This window comes from Lonchura striata, chromosome 3 (assembly GCF_046129695.1).
Source record: "Lonchura striata isolate bLonStr1 chromosome 3, bLonStr1.mat, whole genome shotgun sequence".
Classification (NCBI taxonomy): domain Eukaryota; kingdom Metazoa; phylum Chordata; class Aves; order Passeriformes; family Estrildidae; genus Lonchura; species Lonchura striata.
The window spans coordinates 62204535-62229649 of NC_134605.1; the positions used below are offsets into that span (position 1 = coordinate 62204535).

The window sequence follows — 25115 nt, forward strand, 5'->3', positions numbered from 1 at the left end:
CACACCACAGATTAGAGCCAGAAGGCCAGACTAAGTTGTCACTGAGTTTGTAAGATTTCCTGCTGCAGCTGAGGACCACAACACACAGAAAAATAAATTCAGTTAAAGAACTCAGCCAGATACACACAATGTCCTGTGCCTTCCTTGGAGAGCCACTTAAAAATTATGATCTACAAAGACATTAACATGACCACAGTCAGCAACCTGCAGCAAACTGAGAAGCAAGATTCCTCTGGCTGGAGCACAGATGCATTCACAAAGGTCCTGCTTGGTGAACACAGACCAAGAAGAATATATGACCATATTTGACCACCAAAATGAGCAGAGCCATTAACATCCTGAATTAATGGGCTTAGTGGTTTTCAAATGAGGTATTTCCATGATGGACGTGGTGTGGATTCAGCAAAGTCTGCCCTTTAACAAATACAGCTTTGGTTTCAAAGATTTGATTAGGCTTAATACCATTAGGGAACCATTACTGATTTTATGCTGTTGTTGTTACTGGTTTAACTATCGATTTCTGAACCAAAAATTGAAGACAGTTGGCGTTACCAAGAGTCAAGGTTTAGGAATGCAAAAGCAAATCCAAGGTACAGATGAGCTTCAGATGTGGACAGGTTTCACAGGGTTTAATAGGCTCTCCAGAGTTTGTCAGGTCACAGAGGCTTTTCTTTTTGTGGGTGTGCATGAGCCCAGTTGTTTCTTTGCATTTGTTGTTTGTTTTAAACACTTGTGACCTCAGCCAGAACAAGTAGAATTCATATGAGCAATTATTGCATGCAAGAATTAAAAAAAAACTCACGCCAACCTTGGTTTATTGTACACCATTTACAGAAAAAACAAAACAAATGAAAATGATCTTCTTAATCAGCAATGCCTGATCATCACCATGTGTTTTTAAAACAGCCAGATGTTCACAGTTTAAGAAGCCAAATAATACTACTACTTTCTTGTAAACGTTAATGGTGAAAGAACAATAATAATGGTTTTAGTCAATCATCATTAGTACTTGAAAGTACAAATATAAATTAAATAAGACTCAAAAAACTTGTACAATAAAATCTGCTATAAACAAAGCTAATTAAAAAGAACTGCTCCCAACCTGGGTTGTGGGTTTCATCTTGTTTTAAAATTAAAAGCAGTATTTATTTTTCTGAAGCATCCAAATGAATGTTCATATCCAGACGTCCTTACGAAGAAATATGGTCTTCATTATCTTCTCTTTTTTTAAGCTGTTTATATAATATTTTACTTCTGATTGTCCTTTTCTTCCTTGGCAATCCTCTTTGTCACACCACTGAAATACTTGTCACGGAAAGAATTGTGTCCCCTGTATGGCATATACTGACCGTCCAACAAGTAAGAGTTCGCATCTTGATCCTGCACGGCATCAAAAGACAAACATTAGATTTGAGGGTAGCGTGCTCAGCACGTATTGCCATCACTCTGCCTCCAGACTTTTTCAAACCATTACGTGCAAGGGTAAGGTAGTTAGGTTTTTGTTTTACAGTTCAACAGCACACACTTAAGCTGCTGAAGGTATCTCAGCTGACATCATCAGAATCCCACCCTTACATGACCAAATGAGCACAGGTACCATGCACCACACAGGTTACTTTCCAGAAAAAATATTTTCAGGAGCATTCAGTCAGTCAGAGGTCTGTGGAAGGCAGGCACAAACAGAAGACGAACACAAATGGCTAAAATGAGTTCCTATAGTTACTGAAGCACATTCACAGATTTTTTTTTTATCTGTGCAGCATTCATGTATTTCTAAAAGTTAAAGTTGACACAGTAAATCCCTACACATAATACCTATTTGACACCAGCCAAAAACACAGTTTAGAAAATTGGCCCACTGTATATACAAAGGTTTAGTTCATCATGTACTGTGGCTTTATACAATTAAGATACTTGTCAGCTAACATTAGTAATGCTGTAAGATAAACATTACATCAAACTTTAATCTGAGTGTTAAAGAAAACTGATGGCAACTTCTAAAAACAGTTTTATGCTTCTGGGTGATATCAGTTTATCATTATGCTCAAAAGCAGGAAGAAACAGTGACAACCAGCCTCATACAGAACAACTGAATGGCACAAGTAGAAAATAAAAAGAAGCACACAACAGAGCCAAGCCTCTATTCTGCCACGTGTTTCCTCTCAGTTTTTTTTAACCAATGCAGTAACATAGACATTGGTTCACTACCTTAAAACATTTAGGTATTTGTTCATATTTGAAAATAAAGTTACTATGGAGTGTTTTAGCATCAGTAGAAACATGGAAGTTGATTTTGGTCAATATTTTCACATTACAAGAGTATTACAATGCAAGGATTAACACAATCCTAGTGGAAAATCTCTCCCTTCAGCTTCTGCAGCCTTTTCCAGGTTTTCAACTACCAAGATCAACATCTCTCCTGGCTCCGGATATCTTAATGAGCATTCTAAAGGAGTGAAAGAAAAGGTTTTTCAACAAAGCAAGACGCTTGTGCGCATGTAGAAGGGCCCTCTTCTGGACACCATGAGATATTACTTCGGAGAAGGTCTCACCTGCTATGAAAGCAGACATCAGGAATGTGACACCAGCTTAAATTAACTTGCTAAATGTTCAGTGCCATGTAGATATCTATTATTTAAAGCATGTACACCAGTAGCAGCAGCTCTATTTAAATACTGCACTGTTGGAAAATAGCAGGAGAAAATTACTTCAGGAAACCCAATGCAGGCAGTATTATCTACTATTTTGGTCATCTGTGAGAGACTGCCATCTCCATGACTATTCTCAGGCTAATAAACAACAAGCTTTTAACATGTTTGTGAAAGAACTGAAAATTACAAAATTGCTATGGACACACAAGAAATAATAAGGATTTAAGACATACTCCTCTCACAGCCAGCCTGTACCCGTTTCTCCAGCCACTCTTTGGAAAAGAGCGCTTTTTCTTCTCTTGAAATTCCAGGTCAGAAATCCTTCTTGGACATAAACATATACTTTTGTATCATTGGGATGTTTTTACAAGAATGCTGATTCACTTATTTTGAGAAATGGATGGGATATTTGACCCTGAAGTCTAATGATACACAGATCAAAGATACTCTAAGATAAAAATTAATCCCCACAACCTCTAAGAGGTCACGCATGTGTACAACATTCATCTTGATTCCTTGGGAAACAAAATGCTGATTTGGTGAGAAGAGATGAAGGAGTAAACTACCCTCTCCTATACCTCCAAGCTGGTTAGGGCAAAGAGAGGATGTGCTGTGTAGAAGAACAAACTTCATGTAGAATACAGGTGTAATGCACCCACCACTCCACAGCAGAATCTCATCTCAAAAATCTAGGAGCTCTGCGAATACTGCTTGCTAAATGAGAGGTCTGCAGTCAGGTATAGATTTCACAGGAGAGATTACAAAGAGAGTTTCTGGCCTACATAACAATAATTCCAGTCTAAAAGGTTCCATTGCCTACCTCTCACCTGTACAGTCACGACTATCTAATAAAGATGGCAATTGCTTTAAAAAAACAAAAACAACAAAAAAAACCAACAAAAAACCAAAACCCGCCAAACACCAACAAGAATGGGAATTGTTTCTTAAAACAAGGAAAAGAAAATAAAAAATCCTGAACTACCTGGAGATACAACTCACTGTTGAGATTTATTAGTCAAATTAAAGATTTAAAGTCAGTGTGAGGACTTATCACAGTAACTGAAATTCTTGGATTTCAGTGACTTAGGATTTCCAAGCAAATGCTAACTTAGAGTATTTTGTATCAAGGAGCTGAATGGGTACAATCTGAACACCAGGGACAGGCTTCATTTAAAGTCTACAGAGAAAATAACTTGTAAAGAAAACCTTAACAATTTATTTGTTAAACAACAAGAAAATGTTGTTTAGATCTTGGCAAATATTAAGTGACATTCTAAAAATTTTTATTCATCTAGCATGCCCCAGTTCAGCTTCAAGGCAATTAGCCACATTTAGTTTTTGTTTTAAAAAAAGTCCTCCTAGCCTTATCACTGCTTCCTACCACTCTACATCTGGTGCTGGACAGTAGCTATAGAAACCACTTGTATTAATGTTAATAGAGTTATAAACAAAAAGGAGCAGTTACCAAACCAGAGACAGCAGGGTCATACACCCAGGAACAGACACTACTAAATTCAGTAGGAAAAATTCTACACCAGTAACAACTCCAGAGTGACCACATGACTTGGAAATGCTTGACCCATTCAGCAGGGTGGGTTTGTGTGCCTGGTCCTTCACAGTCCCTTCGTAGACAATCATATGCTCAGAGTTTGTCCTTCAGTCAAGTTTCCTGTTACATCTTACTACATAATTTCTAGGCATCTCTCTTGGCACTAAAAAAGTGGGATGCCTCACAGGGAGGGAGAAACAGGGCTCTGGGCTGAGGCTGCAGTTGCCCCTGCCCCATCCACCCTGGGTTTTGTGGGGACAGTGTGCAGATGTGCTGTGGGGGAGGCAGGAGGGGAGTGTGCATTTTGGGGTGAATGCTGTGCTGGGAGGAACAGTGGCAAAAGTTGTCTGAAACAGTAATGAAAAAACCCAAAACTCTTCTGCTCATATTGTGCACATACTGGAAGAGCATATTCATATCAACACTGATTTCAGGAAGAAACCTTTTTCAGCTGGCACAGTTTCACTTTAAACTTCAAAAGAACAGATTGGATGCTTACAAGACAGTGAGTTATACATATACCAGGTTCGTGAGATTTTTAATACAACATATGATCTCCATGCTTATGATTTCTAATGACAGATCAATACTTCACCTAGACAAACTCACTTTTTGCCTTCACTTTGGTCTCAGTTTTATTACAAACAATTCCAATCAAATTGCACCATCAATTTCAGCAACTGACTGAATTAAGACAGTTAAGAGTTTATTTAAAGTGTTAATAATGAAATCAAAATTTGCTTTGAAATCTGCAATTTTTTATTGGTGGCAAACACTGGGGAAACTGAAGAACTGCATAATAATAGTAACATGATTTGTAACATTTCTCATGCATTTGCAAGTGCTGCACTAAGCTGAATTAAAAGGCAATCGAAGGCTGTTACAAACCAGTTTAATAATGCAGACAGGAACAGTCTGGAAACGTAAATGTTAGGCATATCCATAAAAATTCATTCTTTCACTTAGGAAAAAGCAAAGCAGACAAAAGTATAACTACTGAATTTTATGGTCATATCTGGTGAATCAGAAGTAACCAATTCAAAGGTTGTTCAGGATATTAATAGAAGAAAAAACATGTTCCAGGTAAGGGACATTGGGGTGGGGAAATCTTAGACACCAAAACAAAGTCCTAAACAAAGCAGGTAGTGGCTAAGGATTCAAGATGCATTTTGTTCTCTAGACAAGTTTTGCATCATCAGAAACCACACATGGGTTCTGGTATCTTTAAATTATCTAAAAGACATCTGGAATACTGAATGTAAGCACTTGCACAGTCTTATCTAAGCAGCAAGCCTGCCAATTAGTCTCAGGTGCTCAGAGCTAAGAACTTCCAGACATGAACCTGCCAATCCACGAACTGAAGAACAGGTGATGCACAAGAGGAGAGTAACAAATGATGCAAGGCTGTTTGCAGAGGGTTGATAATTTTTTTGGGTTAGAATACGTTACGTGACAGCACTGATAGCAATAAAACTGCTGCCAAAACCTCCCTGAACACCCTAAGATGCACATGGCAAAAACTTTCATCATCTACCCTCCTGGTTTGTTACTGGTGAAGTTGGCAGCTCTGAGGCTGAACTCCACACAGAGTGTTTATAGAAGATCAGGTGTTGCTTGAGAACTGCAGTCACCACAGGCATTATAAAGGCAGCACTGAAGCCCTGCTGTGTCAGTAGTTCAAGCACCACACAGACACAGCAGCCTGACTGCATCTCCTGCTATCTGAAACAGCTCTTCCAGCTGACAAGGAATATACTAAAAGCACTTGCTTAACCGAGTGCATTTTCATTAAGCATCTACCTCACATGTGTTTAGCATTTCTTTTAACAGTATTAAGTGAGAGAAGTAGCAAGAATGGAAAGAAGACCTGAATGCAATATTCCCTGGTCTCAATGCCTCAGGAGAGGCACTTAGTGTGTTACAAAACAAAAACAGAAAAAGGAGCCAGTGTGCTTGCTGTACTTGTCACAACTTTGGTATCATTCCAAAAGCTAAAATGTACCACTTTAAAGATGAAGTAACACAATTAAATAAGGTTTACCTACTGCAAGACCTACAAAGATATTTAGTATTTACTTGGGCATTGAGACACACTTTGAAATCAGTGGAAACTTGGGCATTAAGGCAAAGCCTCTGTAGATAGGATTTACAAGTAACCATAAGTTCAAAGATCTTTTTCACACTATCAAGGGAGTTTTTCAGGATGAAGAGTTTACCAAAAACTGAGAATAAAAAGGAAGAAACTAAAACCAGAACAGTACTTTAAATCACTGTTCAATTTTACAAAAGCACTAACTCTGATCATAAAAACCAAAGTGTGACAGAAACAAGGATCAAATGCTGAATAGCACGAACTTGTCACGAACGCAACAGCTACTATTTTACACAATATGATCAAGAATTCAAGCTTACCTTGAATTCTTTCACCTTTTCCATGGTTATGAGGCGCCTTGATGTGTGGCTGGAAAGCAGCTGCTCACAGTTGCTAATAAGTTTCAGGCATGGATGGCGGGGAATAATCTCTTCTGTGTATCTGGAAGAAATAATCATTCTTAGTGCTGTAAGCTCATGAAGTGGAAGACCTGCATCTAAAACAGAATTCTTACAGACACTTCACCAAAAGGTTAACAGTTGAAAGTTTTTATGCACTTTAACCTGATTAAATAAATTCAGATATTGCTGCTCCAAATTTCTGACATCATATATTCCAATCATCTTGACATGCAGTGTGTAAAATAAATTAAAATCTCATAGTAAAGAGACACTCTCCCCATTTACTGCATGTATTTAAATGAAGTTAATGTATGTACACACGGGCCTGTCTTTATAATTTCAAGAACAAAATATCTCAGCCAACCAGGAATAATAACTTATTCAGTCAGAGCTGTGATTTTAAAAATATTTTCCAGAGTCAACATATATGAAGTTGCAGGAATGAGAGACTCTGGTTTCCTAAAAGGGAGATCATTGCACTTTGATTTCAAATCTTATTAAACCAGCTCTTATTAGACAGCAACATACCCAAACTTCAAAATTTGGTATTACAAATTTATCTCATTATAATTACTTTTTCTAATGGCAAAATAAAAATCCACCATCATTTAACATTAGATAGGATTTAATTATAAGACAACGTTACTACTATCTACAGAAGCAAGAGTTACAGTGTTTTAAATGCCCCACCTCATAAGCATACTAGCTGCTATATAGAAAGTGCTTTCTCTAAATTGCTTTCAATCCTTCTATTTCTCCAAATGCTGAAAGAGAAATTTAAAGATTTAAGAGCTTTGTAGGGGACTACAGCAGCAAGAAGTATTAACCTAGCTAGTATGATAAATATGAGATATCCTTCCTATATACTAAAATATAGATCAGTCATTTATTCCTAGATTTTGTAATAAACCTTCATGTAATACGAAAGATACAAAAAGATAACAGAGAAAATGGGTTCTGGTATTGTTAGGTATGATTATGTACAAAACACCTGCTCCTATGATTCTCCAGTGTTTGGGAGTTAACAGAAGTCAGACATTGAAACATGGAACTGAACAACTTAATACCTATGGCTTGAATTTAAAAAGTGCAAATGAGGAGCTTCACATTTTTCCTATAAAGAGGTAGATTTTCTGAATGAAAGTAAAGGTATTAGTCTGGATTAAAATAGGATCTATCTAGGTGCTGATGGAAAACCTGCATTTATTAAGATAACAGCTGTTAAATAATAACTCAATCCCAAATACAGATCTGCAAATAAGAAAAAGCCAAACAGTACTGCCTCTTTGCTTTACTCCAAAATTTCCAAACCATAAAACTACCTTTCAGTCACTTCTTGTGTACAAACAATTATCTGCTTCAGCTCGATAAAGTCAGAAGATACTTTTGGCAAAGTAGAATCAAATTAATTCTCAACTGCTTTTTCTATTACACAAGACTTCTGATGCATCCAGTAGCACCAAACTGACTTTCTTTTACAAAGGCAGGCACCCTGCCACAACATCTTAAAAGTTTCTCTCCATAATCATACAGAAGGCTGACTTTAATGGAATTAGAAGAATTTGGACTCAACAATGATTTCAATGTCTGATTGAAAGAGTAAACTCTGGAGTGAGATGCTATCTTGACGAGGGAGAGATCACTATCACTTTGTTAAAAAGCCTTTTCTGTTTGCATTAATGAATGTATTTCTACATTCTTTCAGGTAAAACTCAGAAACATGTCAAGAAAGAAATACAGAAGCAATGATTTTAACAGACATCCAATCCAATAGTTTCGGCTTTAATTTCAGGTAATATACAAAGATCTCAAAAACTGAAACTCAATGCAGGTGTTGCCAAGGGATATTTGATAATGAAACATGTTAATAGAAAGTATCTTCTCCCCTCTTAATTGCTTTAATGCCCCATTTTCATTTTTACAGCTAAAATAAAGTGATTATCCTACTTTTCAATGCTAATTCTAGCAACTTTAGTATTTCAAGTCATAGCATGATGTACAAATTCACTTCTTAAAAGTCAACTCAACTAGACCTCCCCAAAACAGCAGCTAAAGTTGATCCCAAATATGAAGTAAAACACTTTACACTGCTGTAGTGAGGAAGCATGCTTTTACCAAAGTTCAATGAGCAGAAAGAAAAACACCAGTATCTTGATGAACAAAATAAATTCAATAATTCCAAAGAGATTTCATTGACATGAAAATTAGCTATAATACTATGAATGGCATTCATTGTTTTGTCTGTGAATTGTCTTATGAGAAAAAAGGCCTACAATACAAATTTAATGATTTAATAAAAAGTGCAAACTACTAAGTGCACTCTCCTGTTACAGAAGCATGTAACAAAAATGGCTCCTTTTGATTTCTAAATATGCAAAACAGCATGAGATATATAGGACTATCACAAGCCATTTCCATAGTGAAACCAGGGACAACCACCACTTTATGTAACAGTATAATTTGACTGTATATAGAAATATATGACACTGTAGAAACTACCTTCAGAGCACATCTGTATCTGGAGGACACCTTGAAATGGCTCCTGTACATCAACTCCTCACTTTACAGTAAAAAATCTTTACAAAAACAAAACAAAAAACCCTCTCTAATCTAACCTAAGAGATGCTGAAATAAGGCATGCAAACAGCTGTTTTTCCTTACGCACTCAGCTCTGATCCCAGGCTGCACTCCTGAGCAGTCAGGATCCCGCAGTCTCTGCTGGCCTCTCTCGTCCCTAACAGGGCTGCTCTTGGATGCTTCCTGCCTCTCACTGCCATCTCTTGGTCACTTGACTTTTATTTCTCAGAAAAAAGCTAAATCAGTGTGGGAATCCAGGGCTTCCTTCTGGCTGGAAGGCCTGGGACCCTGGCGGGGGTCAGGAACCCCCGTGTACAGAGCCCCGAGAGACACTGTCTCTGATCTCTGTCCATGGAAAAGAGTTTTCAATCTTACAGGATGAATTACAAGATCTGAGTGTTTGATATAAGTAATAATTAAGTGTGGCATGGCTGCAAAAGTAACATTTTAGAATTCTAGATTAGGGGTTCAAAGGGCACAAGATGGAGAAAATTTGGTGTGTTTTGTCCTTTTTCTCCTTCTTCATGCCCTCCCATGTTTCACTGTAGTGTTGACATTTTTCTATTGGTTTAGGCTGGGAACACACTGTTCAACGTAGATGATAGATATTGGCACATTATTGTAAATACAGCACAGGTAGTTTCTGGTATTTAATGTTTGTAACATCCCACTGAGGGCAGAGCCCCACACTCTGCCCTGCAGGACAGACCTGCGGCAGGGCAGCAGAACATGTAAGAGATAAGCAAGAATAAACAACCTTGAAAACAGCACAGATGAATTATGACTTCTTTGGCAACAGGACAGAAAGACAGAGACTTTTTACAATCTTGGAATCATCAATACCACAGATTCCAACAAATCAGTAGTGCCAAACCCCAAAGAACCAAGGATGATTTTCACAAACCTCTATCAACTACTTTAGCAGAAACACATACTAATACTAGCCTTGCTTCTACTGTCTTAGAAAACTATCTGCACCTTGAAAGTCTAACTTTTTAAGCTTAAACCTCAACCTACTGGACATGCATTTACAATGATATGCAAAGGGATTTTCTGTTTGGTAACAGTCAGGCGTTATCTCCATTCAAAAGCTCTGTTACAAAATGTGGTCCCCGTCATATAAAATTTTAAAATATAAAGTCAGGGCATTACTCTTAAGTGCTGGTACTATGGAAGCTCCTATGTCCCAAAGGAAAGCACAGTGAGAATGCAGCATCCATTCTGACACACAACATAGCAGAAATCAACAGTACATACTCAGGTCTGTATACAGGCAGCCAGTAAACCAATCTTCCTCCCATCACCAGATGTTCTGCCCCAAACTTCAAGAGGTCAAAAAAGATATCACTTAGATGGTAACTGGATGAAACGAAGAAGTGATTTTCTGTGCTGGAAAGAAAAAGTACAAGTGTAAACAAACACAAGCGCACAGATAAATTCTAAATTTTTAATAGTAATTTTAAAAAAATCAATACAAAAGCACTTTCTGAGCTTTGCAAAGCTACTTAAGACAATCCAGGAGTACAACTTCTACTATGAGGAATACAACTTCTCAAGTTCCCCCAACTCTCTCTTTGACTTCCACATGTACTAAAGATAAGTCTAAAGAACTACAGTTATGCCGCAATAGTTATTTTGCACAGCATCTTTCTAAAGGAATTATAGTCAGAAGGCAAGGAAGGCCAGGCAGTGGAGAAGTCATACAGTATCTCTGTAAAGAAAGGAGCAGTAGAAAATGCAAAAGAAAAATGTTAAAGGTAAAATTACAGGTATGCCACTTTAGAGTGACTTTGCAGCCTGCAGGGACCAAAGAGAACTTTTCTGGAAATACATGCTAATGGTGGTTCAAAGTGGTGAGAAATAGGATTTGAAATCTAAACACACACAAAGGATGAGAGAAAACAAAACCATGAAGGTTTCAGGAAGTGACATAGTAATTTTGCAAACAGAAACAAAAGGGTTTTTCTTCTTTAATTATAATTGCTAACATTTTTTAACTTTTGACAGCCAACTAAGAAGTAATAAATATTCTAAAACTGCAACTAGCTTTCCATTAAGACATTTATATTCTATAACAGACAAGACAGTTTCCCCACCTTTCAACTGATTTAACTGTTTCCTTTTGTGATCCCATTCTGCGAGGTGCTTCTCTGATACCATATGGTGCTAGACAAAGCAAAAGCAAAATGCAGAGATGAGAACCTCACCCTTTGTCCAAAAAACATACACTTACACCATACATACACAATAGTGCACAAACTGTGGCTTATACAGGGTAAAAAAAATTGAATGTTTTTACAAAGTAGAAGTCAGTAAGGGAAATTTCTTCAAGATCTGTTGAAAGCTTCTTGCTCCAAAAAGTTATTTTAAAATTGTTTCAAGGAAATCCCTTCAGCTGTAAGAGCTTCTAGCATCCTACATGTTTACTACAAGACAAAGGACAATGCTGTGTTTTTTCTTAAAATATATTTCTTAGATTTCCAATATGTGATAAATAATCCCATCCTTTTTTGTTTGACAGACATGAATATGTCCCCTACAGCACTTAACTAACCTTTTACAAAATCGAATTAAGTATATAAAAATTTCTTGTCAGTACTTTACACAAATGGTAATTCTCACACACAGGAACCAGAGAAGGTTTTTTCTCACACGTTTTTTGCACATCTGTAATAGCACAATATACTTACTTCATGTTCAAAAAACCTGAGTTTGTGAGACGTGTTTCACAAAAGCACCAGTGTAACCACTGCAGAAGTTTTACAAATGGTTTCACACTCAGTTCTAAGTCCATACTAATATTCTACATTGTCTCATTGCTGAACAGGCCAAATAAAAACCAGCAGGCAACCCACAAAGAAAAGTCACACTTCCCACTCCAAATTAATATGAGTGTGTCATTTCAAAAGCCAGCACTTGAGATCAGAAATTGCTGTATCAAGGTCTTCATTTATCCTCTTGGTTTATTTTTCATCTCTTACAAGACAAATAGTGTTTAGTAAATAGGTTTCTAAAAGAGCAGAGGATCCTTTCAAACTGCTCCTGCTTCCAGTAGCTAAGTGTACTGGAAACACATTAAAATTTCTCTCTGGAAGCATTACATTAAGCACTTATCACAAGTCTCCCAAAGTCCATCAGAGATGCATGGCAGACTCCAATGTGCTGCCAACAGCAACACAGACCATTCTGGTAAGAAGTCTCTATGCATCAATCATGTTATGCTTTTACTGAAGGAGACTTCTTCAAAGGATGATTTTCAGCCATATAGATTTCTGCCAGTGAATGTAACGTTCTCTCCATAGAAGAAAGTGTCATTGTCAGCTTCATTACACATTAATAACTATCCTTAAAACAAATGCAGAGATGTCAAATGCAGATCCAATTTCCATAGTGCTGCTCTCGACAATCTTTGGAAATACAGAAGCTGCAGACCTAAGCACCTATTTAATCAATGTACATGGGCAATAATGTTTTAGTCACTGTTATTGGGAAAAAAAAGGCAGTAACAAACTTACGGTCTGTAATGATTGCATCAAACAATATCCCTTTTCTCCATATTGGTCTTGAAAAATCAGCAACAAGTGCATCAAGGTAGTATTTCTCTAAACCATACTGTCGGAGACTAGCTCTGATATTTTCATCTGGCCCTCTCCATTTCTGGTTCTTTCTGCTTGCCTTGCCTGGGAGGGGAAGTGGAATGGAAAGGGAAAAAAAAAAGCATACTCAACAAGAAACTATTATATAAGAAAAGCTTTCATATACTCTACCATTTAAATTAAAAGAAAATAATTAAATGTCACCAAAAAAACCTGTCAAAAGTACTCACAATAAACTTCACAAGCAGTAAGGAAAAATGAAAATACATGAGATAAGTTCTGCTGAATCATATGCACAACATGTCAAAGAACACATTTACAAAAATGCTGGTTTGCAAGATGCTCTCTCCAGCCACCAGTCACAACCCTGTCCACTAGGGTCAAATATAATTTGCATATTTGCAGAGAAGTAGCAATAAGATTAGGGTTCCTGGGTTAGGTTTTGAAGAGCTTCCCACATCATGGGTTAAAAGAGCACATAGCGGTGGTAATGATTATTTGGAACTTTGTTTTGGTCTTAATTATTCTTTTTCAAAAACATTTCCTGCTTAAAAATAAGATAATATCTTAACTAGCGTACATGTAAATTGCTGAATAAAACTAAGCATGGCCAAATAAATCTTGTGAAGATTAATGCTGCTTTAAAACCCACTAAGTATCATCTGCTACCATCAGTATTCTTAAATTCCAGAGGGTAAGATTTCAGTGGCTTCAAAATATGTAACATACCTAGTCCATGGATTGTGTTGTAATCTATATCAGTACCACACACATATGCCCCAAAATGTGCTGAGGAGATTAGAAGGCCACCTACACAGGGAAGAAAAAAGGCAAAGCATAAACTTCTGTCATAAATGTCACCTGCATTAGTATTTTTTCCTCAGGAACTTCAGGAGCCTACAGCAGCAGCACATTACACCCAAGGAAAAGAAAAAAAAATAAAACAAATACTAAAAAAATAAGTAGAACTATCAACCAATTATAATCACTATGTAATTATAATCAGACATAATAACACTAAGTCCTTTGTCCGCTCTACATGATTTTCCTTATCTTGCAATGCCCTATGTCACTCCTCTGGAGATTGTTCAGGAGTTTTGTTTATGGCTTTCTGTATTTTAAGCAGTAAGATCCTTTAATCATGAAACAAAACTTTTGATTCTATTTTGCAAGGAGCAGAATTTCAAACTGTTGTCAAACAATTGGAAAAAGCATCACGGAACAAATGGCAGTTCCACTGTGTCTGTTCTCAAAGCCAGTTTCTTTAACAGTGTCTAAAAATCAAACTTTTATTAGGGGGCTATTCCCATGTTGTAAGAAACAATGGTTAAGACCCTTACAAATGTAAATATCTCCAATGTAAACATAAATATAAAAAACATTTCTGTAATAATTTTCAAGTGTGAAAACTATGTACAAATACATCTGTCTGTGAGTAGGCTGCCTACTTTGTCAGTAGTTTTACTAATGTAGTTACTTTCTAATAAAACCAGTTTTTTTAATTGCTGCTATTGCCTTCCTAATTAAAAAAGAAAAGAACAGCATACTAAAAAAAAAAGTGTGATTTTTCCTTGAAACTGACAACAGATGAACAGCCCATAGAAAAGAATAAATTACATTAATTATTTAACAGCTTCCAAATGAAACAATGAACAGACTGCAGGAGATGGACAGATATCTGTGTGGTCAAATTATTAATAAAGAGGTCTGTGGCTACCAGAATGGTTTAGAACAGAACAGTAACTGAGAACAAGGCTGTGAACCCCACTGATATCAACAGTCCTGCTAAATAAAGGGGATGACTGCTGCAGGATGAATGGCTGACAATTTGCAAGCTGGCTGTGGGGGTGACACCAGTTCTCCCATTCACCAGGAGCATGGAAAGAAGCATCTCAGGTGGCTGCACTGTCCTGAGCCACCCACTGAACACCAGCAAATCCCTAATGTGCCCTGTGTGCACCAGAAAACTTCTGCACCATATGGTAATGAACTCTATCAAAACCAAAGGTGAGCAAGAACAAAAAAACTTTTAATATTCCTCTGCTTTTTCTTGTGAAATGGATCAGGGATAAACAAGGTTACTCACCCCAAAGGAGTCACCCATTTCCCTTCTTGGCTGCAATCCCTCAGAACAGATTGGGCAGTACATCCATAGGGTCAAGACAAATTTAGCTAGCCCTGACCCCAAGTATGGCATACCACCCAGTCCTACAAAAAAAGTAAGAAGAGAGTCCTTTGCCCATCTATTTTTAATCACAGGCAAAAAAAAAGAAGCTTGGAAATAATGAATTTACAGCTTTTAATAAATCTCAGCTTGTACTAGTTCAACTGTGTTCATGCAGAAGGTGCACAGAGACTTACATACTCTTACATGGCCAGCCCTTTGATCAGTATATGAAAGGGTTAATCAGGGAATCACTCTGTCCCTGGTGACCTGTAGCAGAATGATGATGGCACAGACCTTCATCCCTTTCTATCATACACTATTCCTCCACCTCTTCAGCACAGATCCTGGTCCTCCAGGATGTCAAAGAAAAACATCCTGTCATTTACAACCATCCAGTATCACAAGTATCTTCCAAAAGAACAATAAACAAGATTACTGAGATAACCTGAACTGACTGTCTACAAGGAAGCGCAAAATATTCAGGTAAAAGACGTGATTTATTCTTCTAGAAGCTTCCAGGCTTCCTTCTGCCCAGCACTGAGGAAAGACTATCTAAACATGGATGGAAGTTAAAAACAGTCTTGGTCATTCCAATTCTGCTTGACAGTAAAAAGGAGAATCAAGTCTCTTAAAAGCCAGCCTGGTCAAAGAGCACTTTATATTCCAAGGAAAAATGCCAACTGTCCATTCTTATACTAATGTGAAAGACTTACTATTTGGCTTATGCAGCAAAAACCAGTTAGTTTACAACTAGCGAGAACCATTTTGCAAGGCCATTCTGGTTTGGTACTATTCACTTTTTCAGTGTAAAAAAACAGGCAGAAACACAGCCAGGTAACAAAGCTACACTAATAAAGAAATCTGAACTGCAGTTCTTCAAAATACTCCTCAGATTCTGAATAAATATATTTCCAAACCCATCAGCTCAAAATTACTTCATCACTCCCAACTCCAAACCACTTCCCAGAAACTCCAGTGACAGGGCATTGTTGTACTGACAAGCTTGAAAATCTTCTGAAGGTCCTCATAAGACAACTGAAATTTCTGGGGTTTACTCAAAAGAAGTAGGTGAAAAAGCCACTATTATTTAGCCATAAATACACTCTGCTGACAAATGGCATGCCACCCAGTATCTCCAGTGTCCCGTTTAATCCCTACCCTTTATATTACAAATGCCTAACAAAAAAACCTAATTTAAATTGTAATTCAAACCACTAAGCAATTTGGGGAGAATTTTGTATGTTACATATATGGATGTATATGAACATATACATAATTCATACACATGTATACAAATTATGTACATGTTTGAACCGAAACACAACATTTATCTTTAATTTCTATAGCTTCATCATTTTTATGCGACTTTCATTCTTCTGTCTTTACCCTTCCTTTTTATTTTTCTTCAATTTTCACTCCCAAGAGAAAGAATGCTCTCAGAGACTTTATTTTGTGATTTAAGTTAGCAGATTTTATAATACGACAAAATGCCACAGACATCAAAATGAAACCAACTGCTAAGAGGTAAATAAAGTGATTTCCTGAACCTTTCATAGAACAAGCACAAGAAAGAGAAGAAAATTTCCTAAGATATTAGTATGCAAGAAAAAAATCAGGTCCTATAAAAACCAAATTTAAGACAAAAAACAGAGTTCACTAAACCCCTCTGTTTCTGAAAATATAATATCCATGCTCTTTTTCTATGGCACAGAGAAGACACATGCTAATAAGAATTTATCCTACTAGTGTAGTCTTCTCTCTCCCTAACCTCTCTGCAGAGATTTTTCTTCATCTTCCCATTAATATAAGTATTTTTAAATCTATGCATTTCACATGGGGTCACCTTGATTAAAATTTAGCAAGTTGAGCATGAGTCAGCAGTGCCCTGGCAGCCAGGAGCGCCAAGTGTGTCCTGGGGTGCATCAGGCTCAGCACTGCAGCTGGGCAAGAGATTGTCCCACTGTGCTCTGAGCTGGGGCAGCCTCACCTCTAGTGCTGGGGGCAGTGCTGGATGCCACAATATGAAAGACATTAAAGTATTCAAAAGTGTCCAAAGGAGGGCAACAAAGATGGTGAAGGGCCTTGAGATCTGAGGTCACTTGGTCTGTTCATCCTGGAGAAGGAGAGACTGAGGGGAGCCCACAGTACAATTTACAGCTTCCTCTTTAGGGCAAGAGGAGAGGAAGGCATTGATCTCTTCTCTGTGGTGACCAGTGACAGGACCCAAGGGAATGGCCTGAAGCTGTGTCTGGGAAGTTCTAGGTTGGATATTAAAAAAATAATACCCAGAGGTGGTTGGGCACTAGAACAGATTCCCAAGGGAAGTGGTCACAGCCTGAGAGAGTTCAAGAAACATTTAGACAATGCTCTCAGGCACAAGGTGTGACTCTTAGGGTGCCCTTTGCAGGGCCAAGAGTTGGACTCTGATGATCCTTTTGGGTTCTTTCCGACTCAGGATACTCTATGATTCAGTTCTAGGTCAGAAACAAAGCCTTTGCTACATTTTTGAAGAAACTACTATAGGTAGCTTAACACAATATACTGTGCTTTACAATTATATGGCACAAGCCGACACAATAGGTCAGCTATTTCACGCATAGCAGTTTCCCTAAGGCAAAAAGTACTTCTGTGCCATGCACAGCAATATGTGGAATAAAAGCTCCCCCTCCTGGCTAAGATAAGATAAACTCAGCCGGGGAAGGGTACTTGTGTGAGCAATATTATCCTGAAGACAGGCTCTAATGGCACAACGAAGTGTTCCTCATGGAATGCTGCCATGACCTCACTATTGCTATGTTGTGCTGTATGACCAGAAATGCCCTCAGCACTCCCCTAAAGAGCCAGCTCTAAAATGCTGCTTTGTAATGTCCTCGAAGTGACTGCAGCAAGTGCTTAGCCAAATTCCAATTCTTGGTCACTTTGATCTTAAGCAGTCCATGACACACATGGATTGGTCGTTTAGGCCATGTAGGCATAAAACACACCAGTGAAGACAGACCTTTTAAAAGCACAATATAAACTGTTTACATCTTTGGAATTTGGTGTCCTTCCTCCAAAATCCCTTTCAGGTTAACAAACCATTAATTTTATAAACACCATTTTGTCTTTGGTATCATCTCAAATATCTGCTGAACACCAGAAGTCAGACACCAGGTAAAAGAGTAGTGCAAACACCAACACAATCTTACAGCTCTTCCCACTAGCTGAAAAAAACCAAACATATACCTGTTCCAACAAATGGATCATATACAATGTCATTCGGTTTTACTCTCCCGTGGTTTGCCATGATGAAGGAGAGGCAGGCATCCATGCTTGTATTTCCAATGAAGTGTCTCTTCTTTACACTGTAGGATTCAATGAGTTCTCTTTGGCCATCTGCAATCTGTTGAAACATTTAAAACCCCTGTCAGATCCTGGATACAAGATATAAACAGACACGCTAACAGACTTTCTTTAGTGACACCATCCAAAAACAGGTAACTTTACTTCGTAACACATCACCTTGCTTTCTGACATCTGAAAAATGACAGACTTCTTTCCAAGCAACAGGTATCTTGGTTCAACACCTAGGTGAGTTCTTCAAGACAGAGGTTAAAAATGTACAAACATTTTAGAGAGAAAATTATTTCAAGAAATTACAATTAGAGTAACTTTGCTATTATTCTAAGCATCAGAAAAACAATTCCTGGCAATTCAGAGTTAAAAAGATTTCAAAAATATGCGGATTAGACACACTCATTAAGACATGCATGCACACACATGGATGCTTAAGGTCAGACAGAATTTCTTTCTTCACTGGAATTTCTGTCCCACTCAAAATCCAAATTTAGGATAACGTTGACAGGTGAGAATTTGAGGGAAAAGCAAACAAAGACCAAATGCTGGCATTTTTACATCAGACTTCCAAAGTATGTTGGAGGAGACCAAAGCAATCCAAAACAAAACACATTCAAACACTACCCAATACCATCCCCCCACCTCTCTCAACATCAGTCTTACTGTGTTAACAAAATACACCTGCCTATTTTTCCAGGTTGGTTTACTCATTTTTGAACACTTTAGGAATTCAGCGCAGATGGGACAACAGCTGCAATGTTTTGCAGCATTACCACAACACAGGGTGCTCACACATCCATCACAGCATGGAGAATATTCACAGGTCCTAACAGATCACTTGAATCTGTAACTTCCCTGTAACACAAGCCACTGACTACAGCTACACAACCTCTGCAGTACTCCTCCCTCCTTTCAGCTGCCCTTGACCCAGAACACTGCAAGCACATATTCCCACCAGTGGCTAGTGTCATTCTGGGAAATCCTTTGAGGAGCCAGTCTTCCCTCACAATAACATAAAAGACCAGATCAAATTTCCTCAGGGTATCCTAATAATGCAGCAGGTTTAGAGTGCATATGGCCAGCAGGCAGGAACATTTGTAGTGAAGACCACAGATGAGAGGCTCCAGACAGTTTTTTTACTTGGTTCCTTCTGCACTGTCGGTGTTCCCTGGGGCAGGTACCTGCCTGTGGGCTTGACTCACTGATGTCCAAAGCCTCAGGGATCAGTCTGTACCTTTCCATGAATGTCCCTGCCAGGATCACTTGAAGCACTTACAGAATGCTCCGGTGAGGCTGATGCCGCTCAGCAGGGCCACAAGCCATTTACAGTTCTGTACATCTTTCTATGTGTTTGGAACAGGGGCTTTCAGCTGCACCTAGGTCCAAAAAAATGTAACACACTACCCCAGCTGTTCAGTGTCACTGCTGTGCTAAGCTCTCTCAGTGGATGGCAAAACAAAGGTGTGTTTTCTACATACAACTTCATTTTTTTCCACCTCTAAATTGTTCATTAAAGCCACTTTTTCCTAGTCACAGTAAGACCTCCCAAGACTTGCTTCAGAGTATTATGCAAAGACGAATTCAGACAACGGTTATTTCCTGCTTCTATTAAAAGTCAAAACACTTTTTACATTTAAACTTAAGTACATTCTCCTGAAAATACAAGCCTGCAAGAACAGAAGCAAACATGCTCACGCACCCATCTACCAAAATACAGATGAATAGGCTCTTCTGGAACATCGTTTGGGTTCATTCCATAATCTTCCAAAATCCAAAATATGTGTTCTGGATTCTTTAAATTTACTTTTCCTCTGAATGGCAGAAATTCAAGGGCCTATACAATAAAGAAAACATACAAAAATAAACAGGGTCATTTTTTTTTTAAATAGGTACCATCCTCCCCAAGAAAAAAAAAACAAAACCAACCAACCAAAAAATCAGTAAAAAACCCACAATTTCACTTGTGAGAAATTTCACTTGTTAATACTAGTATTAACTTGTTAATACTAGTATTAACAAGTTCAATTTTCAATGGTTTTTTGAAAATACTTTCTTCTTAACAAAAATAGCTCAAATGATTACGGTTTGGAATTGGGAACCATAACACTTTTTATTAACTGAACAGAGCTCAACTTCAGAGAAAATTAACTGTGCATATTAATTATACAATTTTCAAGTTATAGAAACAACACTGATGATTAATAATGGGATGTGAAATTTCAGTGATGTGCAGCTACAGCAGTTTACATACTTAGCATTATTTCATTTACACAAAAACTGAACAGCGATAAAAGCTATGACTTATACAGATAATTTCAGTCTCTGTAAATGAAGTAAATTGAACAAACAGGTGCCAAAATAGAATGTGAAAGAGCAGAAATAAACAGTAAGTTGGAAAAATTTCCTAAATGAAATACTGATAGTTAGGAGGAGAGCACAAGTACAGGTAAGAACATGATGACAGAACAGGAGATCAGCACACAATCCACAGCTTGCAGCTGAAGTCACTTGTTCCACATTCTGCAACAATAAAAGCCTAATACGGAGATCAAGTAACAGATTTTCCAAAAATCTAGCACCTAACTCTTGCCATTTGAATCTTGTAGTTCTCAGCAGTAAGCTTCAATTTCCCCAGCACACTGGGCTGAAATCAGCAGTGATATTTGTTTGGTATTGTATAAGCCTTAAACAGTCTGTTTATGGGGGGGGGGGGGGAAAGTCATGAATTTTGAGCGAATATTAATTCAGACAAAAAAAATCTCATTTAGACCTGATAAGACATAAGCCATAAACTTCCTTAAGATCTTGAAGAAACTTAAATACACTGATAGCATGGAATAAGAATAACATTAATAGATTAAACTAAACAAAGATTTCTTAACCATCTACTTACATCAATCTTTTTTATTTTCTGTGCTTGGGTCAGTGTTTTATTAAATGTATGAATGTGTACTTTGTAAGTAGAGTCTGACTGTAGATATGGAAGCTGGAAGAAAAAAGAAAAGGCAAAGACACTTTAGTAGAGATGCAGTGCTATTCAGTGGGCTCAAGGAACCATAGTATCCAGATTCTTTTTATGTATACCATCTTGTCTGTTGGATAGTTCTTCAAAGATGCATAGAGCTCCCCTGCAGATTTTCCATGGCCCCACAGTTCAAATATAGACCTGAAATTACAAAGTTTTTTAGAGTCAGTCACACAGAGCAGGGAAAATGCCTTACAGACACTGACTCCTTTTAACTTACTTGGCCAATGTATTTAGGCTTTTATTCATTATTAAATTTGGCATTTAATTCTAGACAAATGTTTTAGTTTTTGTTTGTAACAAGTAATTTTAATTGCAGGCTGATATTTCACTGATGTTTTTCTTTGTTTGGTAACACATACCAAAAGCTTCAGACCTTTTCATATTGATTAGCAGTGCAACGGAGGTACTCCAGTGACCTTATTCTAAAACTAACACATCTCCCCACAACCAGCAGTAGGACAGAAAAATAAGCCATGGGCTAGTTAGGCTTTGTACATAGAATTAGCAAACATTAGCTAAGAGTGCATGGTGTGCAGAACATCTGCAAGCTGTTTTGTCACATTTTACTCCCCTAGTTGCCTGCAGCTGCTTTTTGAAGTGCAGTGCTCCATTCTTTAGGCAAGAGTGGAGAGCCCAAGTCATTGTAGGTAAAACTGAATACCTGAGACAAGTACTCAATGGGTACTGGGCAACATTTTGCAGAGGAGACCAGAAGCTCTGAAGAACAAGCACAGACACCACAAGCTTAATATGGTCAGAGGGACATAACACACCTATGCTGCTTCTCATCCTGAGCCATACTTCAAGGCCTCTCTCATGCACCTCACTAGGAAGCATGTTATTCAGACACCACTAAAAAGGACCAGCTGGAACAATCACTCTCCAGCATATTCTTGTGCTCTTGAATTTCCGAGAAGGGACCTCTGCTGCAGCAGTCAGGGCTGAAGGCTTGGATGCCAGGACTGAGGGAGGGTGACTCAAACTTTCCCTTCCATACTTGTCAGTTTTCACATATCACTGGTTGTATCTTTCAATTCCATACATATTTTAGAAAAAGTCACTAACTCAACATTATACAAGGCACATAAAACATGAGTGACACTACAAGTGCTGTCTCTGAAGTGAAGAACACCACATTGAGACCCTGAATTGGTGATACACTGAGTAAAGATGACAGACAGGCATGCTACATAATCAGTCCTACAGGGTCCAGCAACACCTTACCAATTCTAGAGGGAATCGGAGACTCTTTATGACGCCATACAAAATTTATATTTGCAATAATAGAACAAAATTCCACTGCTTAGGTAATTATTTACAAGATTTTTCATCTCTTACTTTGCACATACTGTCCGCTTCATTAGTCCCCTTGCCATTTCTTCTGAGGGAATATTGAGAATCCAAAAGGGAGACTGCAATAAAGAGAAGGTAAGTGATGCAAATACCCAGCTGCAGAATGTCACATGAATTACATAACTACACAATTCTATTTTATAAAAACAGAAAATGCATACTGAAGATTTAAAAAATTAATAAAAAAATACATCTACTACCTTTAATCATACAGAGAATGTGGGGATAAAATAATTAATCTGAGACAAAACTGTTTACTCAGCTTGAATGTGTGAGAAATTCTGTTATGTATTTAATTTTTCCAATATAATTGACTTGGTAAAATATTGTTTGTATTTCTCTCAATTATTCATCCTCTAAAGACTGGAAACACCTCGTTACACACAAGCAGTAACTAAATCCCAAAAACATTCTCTGTTCAAGGACTGAGACCAGAATCATATGGCTTCCTAACTGCACTCCTGCTCTGTCTCAGTGATTTAGAGGCAAACACCAATTCCAAACTGCTGCTGAGTGTTTTCAGTGTTTAGCTATCCTAAAAAGCAAGAAGAACCTCCCAGCAGATGGCACTGCTTCTTTTCATGCTGGTAAATGAAGACAACCTGAGGTGCATTTTGTGCATATGTTCTGAGTCTTTACTAAAATTGAGAAGTCCTCAGTTTGGGTAAGATTCCCAATTTTCTTAAGAAATTTCAATATTTATTTAGCTGCCTACAGTTAACAAAAATACTATAAAGAACATACTTGCATACCATACACACACAAGTAAAATATTTGGTCCTCACTTACATTTACACGAATTTCCTGCTCGCCACTGAATTGTCCACCACAAAGGGAGAGCAATGATGCTATTTCCTGAAGTGAAAATATACAGGTCAGATTTTAGAATCTTATAAAGAAGAAGAGGAAAAGGGGAAAAAGAGAAAAGAGAAGCAGCATGACACAAATTCTAATGCAGATGGTAGATAGGGCAGAAGTTCACAAGTAAATTCAGATTGTATGTACTATTCGTGAACTGAAAATTAAGACTTCCCTGCTATTAAAAACAGTTTTCTCAAAATTCATCGGCGAATGTCAGGAAAATTTCAGTAATTAAACCCCACCATTTTGCATATTCTCCTTCATCAGAATCTTTACTGTTCAATCCTCCACTGTCACAACAACATTCCTCTTACAATATTATCCATTTTCTTCTTAAAATATTTTTCTAACTATTTCACATAAAAGTGATGCTTCACTAGTAACACTGACCCAGGGTCAGGACCAGCAGATCATCTGGCTAAAAGCAATCTGTCCTTGCTTGCTCCATTAGGTTTTTGAGGTAATGCTAGGAATTATGTCAAATTATGCTAGGAACATGATAGCATAATTTGTTCCCAGCATAGCTCATCACAAAACCAAAAAAGCTGTGCAGTCACTAAAATAAAAGAGAAATGGCTCTGCTTCTTTCAGCAGCTGTATCAACCAAGTGTCGTCAAAACCTTGGTGATATAAAGAAAAACTCTGTGTAACATATGTATCATCTCCTGTTTACTTCATCCAATGACCTTGCCTAAAGAAAAATCAGGTTGATCATAAATGAAACTCGGGTTCTAGTCCCACAAAGCAAATAGGAAAGAGAACCTTAATGAAAACAATGAAAATAAAAACTTCAAGAGACATTAAGCACTTTGTAATACGTGACAGTCCAATCGACAAGGGAGCATCACCCTGTGGCACAGACCATGGCACTGAGTGCCACATCCAGCCCTCTCCTGAGCGCCTGCAGGGACGGTGATCCCTGGGCGGTCCATCGAGAGGGGCCCAGGGCAGCACCAGCCACCGCTGCACCCAGGGCACGCAGCCGGGAGCTGACGAATAACTTAAACAAACTTTAAAATTAGTCACCAAAACCTTGAAAGCATTTTTATAGCCCCAACTTCCGCTCCTCACACGGAGCCGCGGGTACTGTGCTGGCAAACCTCTCCTAGCGCCAGAGGCTCTGGAAAAGCGAGCGGCTAGGAAAGCGCTGCCCTACAGCCACCAGGCGGAGGCTCTCCAAGAGCCTGGGGCAGGAGGGGAGCAGGGAGCCCTGCCCACAGCACACGGGGAGCGGCCAGAGAAGAGGCGCCGGCCGCCCTCCCGGGCAGAGCGGACCCCGGGCGGGGCCGCGCCGTCGGGGGCACCCCGGAGGGGAGGGGAGGGGAGGGCAGCGCCCCACCCGGGCCCGCCGCCGGCCCCGGCCGCACGCAGCGCTCACCGGCAGGCGGAACTCCAGGTGCTCCTGCGCCAGCAGCAGCAAGTAGCGCCGTAGCGCGGCGCTGGCAGCGCCATGTCCAGCCATCCCCGCCTCCCGCATGCGCCGCCGGCAGGGCTGGGCTGGGCT

The 25115-nt window shown here is 38.5% G+C and overlaps 1 protein-coding gene across 2 annotated transcripts; it reads right to left on the reverse strand.

The window, feature by feature from the left end:
- Nucleotides 1-798: 798 nt before the first annotated feature.
- On the reverse strand, nt 799-25100 carry TRMT11 (tRNA methyltransferase 11). Of its 2 annotated transcripts, XM_077782231.1 has the most exons (13): nt 24990-25100; nt 23540-23605; nt 22736-22809; nt 21454-21535; nt 21263-21355; nt 20069-20203; nt 18259-18415; nt 13596-13676; nt 12786-12950; nt 11367-11436; nt 10528-10659; nt 6613-6733; nt 799-1380 (listed from the first exon to the last, which is right to left on the reverse strand). In XM_077782231.1, exons 1-13 carry the CDS (start codon nt 25086-25088, stop codon nt 1249-1251), a joined length of 1407 nt encoding a protein of 468 aa, XP_077638357.1. In that variant the 5' UTR covers nt 25089-25100; the 3' UTR covers nt 799-1248. The 2 variants fall into 2 exon arrangements, with proteins under 2 accessions (XP_077638357.1, XP_077638358.1); XM_077782232.1 differs by lacking the exons at nt 20069-20203; nt 21263-21355; nt 21454-21535; ... (1 more) ...; nt 23540-23605; nt 24990-25100 and adding an exon at nt 18535-19772.
- Between the last annotated feature and the right edge of the window lie 15 nt (nt 25101-25115).